Source organism: Geospiza fortis, unplaced genomic scaffold (genome assembly GCF_000277835.1).
Source record: "Geospiza fortis unplaced genomic scaffold, GeoFor_1.0 scaffold167, whole genome shotgun sequence".
Taxonomy (NCBI): domain Eukaryota; kingdom Metazoa; phylum Chordata; class Aves; order Passeriformes; family Thraupidae; genus Geospiza; species Geospiza fortis.
Window position 1 is genome coordinate 2,273,017 of NW_005054355.1, and position 7,776 is coordinate 2,280,792.

Here is a 7,776-nt window from a genome sequence, read left to right on the forward strand (position 1 = left end):
GTCCTCAATATGTATTTGATTTGCATATTTCTCCTTAGTTTGTTGCACTGAAAACATTCACCTGATGAAGAGAATGAACTCAAAACTTTGTTTCCACTTTCTTGGACTGCAGTGTACGTGAACTCATCCCTCAACTTTTCCTCTTGCCCTTTTATAATTACTTTTAATTTGTATAAGCAATAAATAAAATATACATAACATTATAAATTGTATATATTTTATTTTATAGCTAACACATAACAAACATGAAAATACAATCTCTAAAATGCTTATAACTATATCTGATAAATTACAATATACATACCTTATACATTTAGCTTTAGGCTTTCTGGCTCTCTGAACCCTAACTGTAATGGAAGCTTGGTGCAGAGGCTGAAGTCCCCACCTCCATGGCTGTCCCATATTAGAATCGTGGGGAGGCAGCAATGTTGGTACCTTGCTGTGATCTCCTAGGCATGACTTTTCCAGCCCCAGTATCCCTTGGACTCTGAACTTTCTGGCTCTCTGAAGCCTAACCCTACATGTAGTAGAATCTTGAATTCGTTTGTGCATATTTACACATAAAAACATCTAAAATCTGTTTTTCTAAATACACACAGATACCCACACATACATATACAATAGTTTTGGGTGGTTGCATTCTACTGTGGATTCTACTTTTTAATTGCCATATACCTTGGGTAAGGAAAATATTAGGGTGTAAACATATTCAACTCCAATTATTAAAAAAAGTTGCCTTGTTTACCCACATTCTTAAGAAAAGGTAGCAATTCTGTTTATGAAAACAGTTCTTAGCTAGCATTAGTGTTCTGAAACGATATCATACATGCATAATCTACATTAATATCAAAAGATTAATAAAACATTTTATTTACTGGTCCTTAAATAAGTCTTTAATTTCACAGTATTTCTAGACTCATGTTACATAATGGGATAAAGTGTCTCAAATAATGGGCATGCCAATTAGAAATTTCTTTCTTTCAAAGTATGTATGTATACCCATACATAAGAGAAATTGTACCTACCCAGGAAGTCTCAGTTCAGAATTGCTGAAAACCTTAACAAAAGCAGACTACCTCTGCTATTCCCTATAGAACAACATCTGATTAACTATTCCTCCCATTTGCAAATGGGAAGATGGGACTCTTAGTTAGTACTTCAGAGATTTTGAGAGACAAGGTCAGTAACATTACCATTTATTGCAGAGTGAAAGACAAACAGACCTGTAGGGCACCTTCTTTTCACATATAGCTAAATGCTGCCACGCAAACTTCTACAGCCCACTCCAGTCCTCATTGTCACTTTGTCACTTTCTATGCATTTTACTTTGTGTGAAAGCCTATAAGAATCTATGTCTAGCACCCTGTATAGCCACAGACTTATTTATGTTTCCTAAAACACTGAACTATCGGGAACTTACAGTATCAAAGAAGCACTCCACCTTTTTAGTTAAAGATTTGGGAGATAATGTTTTCTAAAAGAAGCAGTAGGAATACTTACAAACACTATTACCAAAGCATAAGAGTTGGCCAGTTGAAAGGTGATTTCTGCAATGGATTTCACAGTACTCTTGCTACACATTTAACTGAACCTAGAATCCACCTTCAGGGTGGATTTCTTCATGATTTTAGAAGCATGACTCCTAAGTGCACTAGGCTGCACAATATATAATTACCTTCTTGTTCCCCAGGAATAACTTGTCCTGACAGATCACTAAGATGGCTGTGCAGTAATTGTATTCTTCATTAATATTTATTACATGGAGCCAGCTCTGCTATGGCAGCATTCCCGACAATAACTCACAAAGAAACTTCCAGTACCATTACATGAGTGGCTGGCACAAAAGTAGTGTGTGCTCTACCACCTGAGCAGGCCTGTCTCCCGTGGCTGTACCTACGTAAGCTAGTATTTCTTTTCAGTGTGGTAAAGACTGGACATCACAGCTTGACTCAAACTAGAAGGAGACAGAAAGCAAACCAGTAGCAGTCTCCTTGTTGAACAGCTGGCATGTTTCTGCATGTAGACGAACACACACAGAGAAGTCTGGCTGTATGGGATCCTGTATTGTATGAACCAGACTGTACTGGGTCTGGCTGTGATGGTGGGAATTTCCCTCATAGCAGCTCACACAGTGCTGCAGCCAAAACAATGTTGGTAAAACACTAAAGTTGTATTTCTTGCTGAACAGCCTTTGCAAAGTCCACATTCTGTTCCCACAGTGAATAGAGTGGTGCGTACCTGAGAGATTGTGAAAGAACAAAATCAGGCTTGTACTAACGAAAAATAGATTTCATACTTATGATGCCACACAGAAATAAAAAGGAGAAGAGAGGCTTTAAGGAATTTAGTCACCTTTTGTTTGGGAACTGTCTGATATTGGTCCATCCACTGGAGGTGGTGAGTGCAACATTACTTGTCTTGTTTTCTGTCTTCTTACACTTTCCTTTGCTTATTAAATAATTCTACATTCACTCACAAGTTTTCTTGCTTTTACTCTTCCTTTGCTTTGTGAGCAGCGTTCAGGCCCACTGGGGTTAATCCACAACACAGACTAGTCCAGATTTAGTGCCAATTAGGTGCAGATTTTTCATGACATTTAAGGAGAAGGCATGTCTCTCTCTGTGTTCACAGCTATTCCCCTACACTAAATACATGAGCTCTCTTCACAAAAATTATCTACACTGTAGAAGGAGAAATAGGATCATTCTCTGACTCTGATGTATCAGTTTGCTTAACTCCTCCAACTGTAGAAGATGTATTCACACTATTCACACTGCTGCATTTATGCTTACTTTCAGTGAACCTGTAGACAAGACTTTCCCTTCCAAATACAGTTCTTCCTAAAGCAACCACTACTTCCATCTTCAAAGGTCAGTGATAGGGTCAGCTACTCTAACTTGCACTGTCTTCAGGGCTAGCCAACTTGAACACAGGATCAGAACAAAGAGCATTTCACCCATGCTATTTTTTTTTTTTTGCCATCAAGATAAAGGTAACAAGCCAGGGGTGTCTAACAGTTAAACCCTTCGCTGCAATACGGGTCACAGCACCCTGTAACTTTTTGCGTCTGTAATCTGCAGTGCGAATCAATGTATCTAGTCTATACACAAGGTAATTCTTGATGCCTGGTTCCATTTTATCAGTATTCACATTCCTTTTCACCCTTTAACCTCAGAAAAGTTTTATAAATCTCAACCAAAGTATCACAACAATAACATATTTGCACGCTTCTATTTTTCAGAAAGCCTGTTAACAGCTGTCCTGACAGAGAATTTTAATACTAATACTATGGATAAACGACATCCTGCAAATTTAAGCTTAAGCCATGTCCACATTTTTCCTCCTAACACCTTTCTAAACCCTTTCTTCCACTGCATCAGACTGGCTACATGTGCAGTCTCCCAACTGTTTACTGTCCTCAGTTAAACAGACACAGAACAATTTTCTTCCCCACACAGCACTATTAGAGATTTGTCTGCGTGCTTTCCTCAGCTTCACCAAAATGGTCAGTCATGAATTAAGATGATGACCTGCAACTGCATGATAAAATCCAAGAAGCACACAGAGATATATATGAGCCAATTTCTTACTTTGTAAGGAAAAGACAGGTTTCATCTTTTTTGGGTCACCAAATATCCAAGAGTTGCAAAGAGCCTTTTCCTGCCTTCTACTGCAGAGAGAAGGACTCTTAAAACCAAAAAAAAAGTATTCTCCAAAATACTAGAAATGAAAACTATCTGATGCACAAAAACTCTAGTAGATGAACTATACTGTTTCTGGATGGACAGCCTGGGCCTAATTGAAGGCATCAGCATGTCTTCCTAGATTATATGAGCACTCAGTGTTTCACCACACTGGAACTCCTTTTGCATTCATTCTCCCTCTGTATTCTTATCAAAGATGGCAAACTTCAAGTATCCCATGATCAATTCAAACTCTTCCATGCACAAAACTGAAGCAGCCATTCTTGATTCCTGCTTAGCTCACTTCCTGCCTCCAGTCGTAGAATTTGGGTTGGAAAGGACATAAAGCCCATCTAATTCCAATATCCTTACCATTGGTAGGGACAATTTCCACTAGACCAGGTTGCTCAGAGCCCCATGCAATTCAGCTTTAAGTACCTTCCAAGGATAGCGCACCCAAAACTTCTTTGGGCAATCTGTGCCAGTGCCTCACCATGCCCACAGTAAAGAATTCCTTCCTAGTATCTAATATAAACCTGTCACTTTGAAGTCATTCCCTCCTGCACTGTCACTCCTGTAAATAATGTCCCTCCATCTTTCTTGTAGGCTCCCTTCAGGAGCTGGAAGGCTGCACTTAGGTCACCCCTAAGCATTCTCTTTTGCAGAATAATCAATCCCAAATAATTCTCTCAGCATTTTCTCACAATAGAGGTGTTTCATCCCTCTCATCATCTTGGTGTCCTCCTCTGACTAACTCCCAACAGTTTGATGTCCTCCCTGTGCTGGGACCCCAGAGCTGACTGCAGGGTTCCAGGTGGGCTCTCACCAGAGCAGAGCAGAGGGGCAGAATCCCCTCCCTGGCCCGGCTGCCCACGCTGCTTTGGATGCAGCCCAGGACACGTTTGGCTTTCTGGGCTGGGAGTGCCCATGGCTGGGTCATGTCCAGCCTCTCACCCATCAGCATACCCAAGTCCTTCTCACAGGGCTGCTCTCCATCTGCTCATCCCCAGCCTGTGCTGATACCAGAGGTTGCTCTGACCCAGGTGCAGTACCTTGCACTTTGCCTTGTTAAACCTCATGAGACTCCCATGGACCCACTTTTTTGTCTTGTTCCCTCGAGAGTGTCAGCCATAGCACTCAGCTTGGCATCATGTGCAAAATTGCTGAGGGTGCACTTGATCCCATCATCTAAGCCATTAATTAAGATATTAATTGAGATATTAAATAACGGTGATGCCAGTACAGATTCCTGAGGGACACCACCTGTCACTGATGTCCACTGGGACTCAGAGACAATGGCCGCCACCCTTTGGGGGGGGGGGCGGGAACTCCACCTACCATCACATCAATTTCTCTCCAATTTAGAGAGAAGGATGTCAAGGGGGACCATGTCAAAGGCTTTACACAAGTCCAGATAAATGACACCTGTCCACCTTCCCTTGTCCACCAAAGGAGTCACTCCATCACAGAAAGGCTACTAGGCTGGTCAGGCAGGACTTGCCCTTGGTGAAGCCATGCCGGCTGTCTCAATAAATACCTGCTGAAGTGTTTTCCAGAACATTCTAATCTCATTTAATAAGTGCTCCCCAAATGAGGACACTGCCTGCAGTTTTGCTCACAATTATAGACTTGTACCTACAGTCCTTGCATCATCCTGTTCATTGATGAATTACACTAAGCACAAATCCTTAATGTGCATCATTAGTGAGAATAAGATCAAAAAGCATGCAAACACAAGATACAGATGGGAATTACATATACCCATAAATATCTTTCACAAACTTTCTTTAGTACCATGAAGAAATTTCAGTATTTTATCCTATTTATAAGGGACATCACTACTCAGAAACTAGTCCAGGGACATCTTCAAACTTTATTCATTTGTGATAGTCTACAGCCAGAAGTCAAGAAGAAATTCCAGTCTTTACAAGTATGGCTTTTTTATTTTCTCAGGATGACATTGCAAAAGAAGAAAACTGCTGCTAAACTACAATTTTTGTGGAACCCACTGTAAACTCTCAGAATTATTACTCATAGACACCAGATATACAGCTTGAGCATTTTCCTACCATCTACAATCTTACAGTTCATTTTGCTTTTGCTGGTGCTTCTAACGTAGCTCTTTCATTTTTAAATAAAGCCCTCCACTGAGTAGAGCTAATGACAGCTTTTCATAGCTTAACAGTCATTGTCACATCAGTTTTCTTATTTCTCAGACTCTCAAACACAGTGCTACTTTAAAAGCACAAACTGACACGTTTAAGCAACAAGCAGTTCCCGAGTCCAAAGTAAGCTTACCCTTGGAAGCTAAAGAAAAAAAAGCAGGACCATTTATAATGCAGCATTGGTTCAACATGCAATACATCAATTGCTATAAACTGTTCCTCTAAAGAGAAATATTTTTTTATCATACCTTAAGTGTTAGATCAGATCGCTCTTGAAGCTTATATGTCTTGGAGAAAAGAAGTCTGATTATCCATAGTATTAGAATTCCTTCTAAAATGAGATGGTAAGCTGGAGCCTGAAAACAAAAGTACAAAAATTAGTCTAGAGAGAATTCTATTTGAAGCAGACACAACACAACCATTTTGTCCCTACTAGCATACCCAGATAAAACCCAAAGCTCATCATCAGCTGATATATTTCTAAATCAGTAAAAATTTTAACTATATGAAAGTGGAATGGTTTCCAGTTATTACTTGTAGTTATTAACTTAAGTTTGAATGGATTTAGTCTGTTGTTCATACACATAATTTGAATACCAAGAGTAAAGGCCGTTAAGTCATACAGGTTGCACCAGCCAGCACCTGTGATAACAGGCAGCCTTCAAAACAAGCAGAAGTATCCTGAGAGCCTGAAAGTCGGTGTCATCCATACAAAGCCACTTCAAATCTCCATTTTTGCAACCTACAGTCCACCAGCAGGGATAGCCACAAGGAAAGACAATTCCATTCTTATAGGCTTCTGTCAGTTTAACAGGCACTTTGATCAGGTTTAAAACAACTGAGTCAGCTCAAATAGTTTTGGCCTTGTGTCCTTTACTCTCTTGTGTGGACACACAGTGTGGGAATACACAAAGAAAATCAGAGTTCATGCAAGCTAAAAGTTATCCTCTTTTGGTGCTTGGGGGACAAAAACCAGTATGCTCTGGCAGCACAGCTAGTTTGAAGTAGATGTGAAGGTTAATGATGAGTTTAGTTATTCCATTTCAGAAAGGCTCCTGTCTATTATTTTTAAGACACTAAAAGTGCACACAAACGAGCACACTCCCTCTTCAAGTCGGGGGAACTGCTCCCACACATCAACATTTTTGGTGGTATCTGACCTGCCAACAAAGCAGAACTCACCATACATCCAGAAACTAAAGTAAATTGGATGCAAGCTTTTAAAATCAGTAAAGAGTCCTATGGCATATCAAACTGCAAATAACAAATGTTATCTATCGCAGAGTACGTTTCTGTTTACCAAACATATTAAGAATACGTACACGACATCTAAAGAACACACATTATACTCCCACTGAAGTCTCTGTGCTTTTCAGTGCCAACAATAATCCTAGATTCAGTGCACTAGAGCGTGCTACCTGCTCCATTATAGCTAAGCACTTCCTATATTTGGACTACAAATCTTGCATACATTCTTTAAAGGTTACCACCCTTTGCCAAAGGAAGGGACACAAAAACACCGCCTATCATCAGGACATCCTTTTTAACATCACAAAACAAAGCCTGGGTACAAACACGCACAGCTGGTGTTTTCCAGTAGGGAACTCAAGCCCAAACACTTAAACGCTGTTTCTTCCTTTGCAAACGACATTTCTAAGTTACAAACCTTGACCCCAGTAAAATCCTATGAACCTTAAGGCTCCATGCTCTGCTACACGCCCTAAATGTCGTTTTATAAACCTGGAGAAACGAGACGTGCGTGTATATTTTCAATATACAGCCGTGACGCACTCACACATACCCACGATTCAGCGAGCACAGCCCGACCCCGCAGCACCGACCCGCAGCCAGCTCCCGGTTCACCACCCAGCACCGCCCACCGCCGCCATTCCCGGGGCAGCTCCCGCGACACCCCCCCGCCCCCTTCG

General features: G+C 40.7%; 1 protein-coding gene across 1 annotated transcript in view; it reads right to left on the minus strand.

The window, feature by feature from the left end:
* The window catches only part of SPTLC1 (serine palmitoyltransferase long chain base subunit 1), a 71,916-nt gene that overhangs the window by 24,672 nt on the left and 39,468 nt on the right, over positions 1-7,776 (minus strand). The window contains exons 3-4 of the mRNA XM_014308036.2: positions 7,650-7,771; positions 6,097-6,204 (exon numbers count right to left, since the gene is read on the minus strand). Of these exons, the coding sequence (XP_014163511.1) occupies positions 6,097-6,204; positions 7,650-7,771 (230 nt within the window). The remainder of the gene's footprint in view (positions 1-6,096; positions 6,205-7,649; positions 7,772-7,776) is intronic.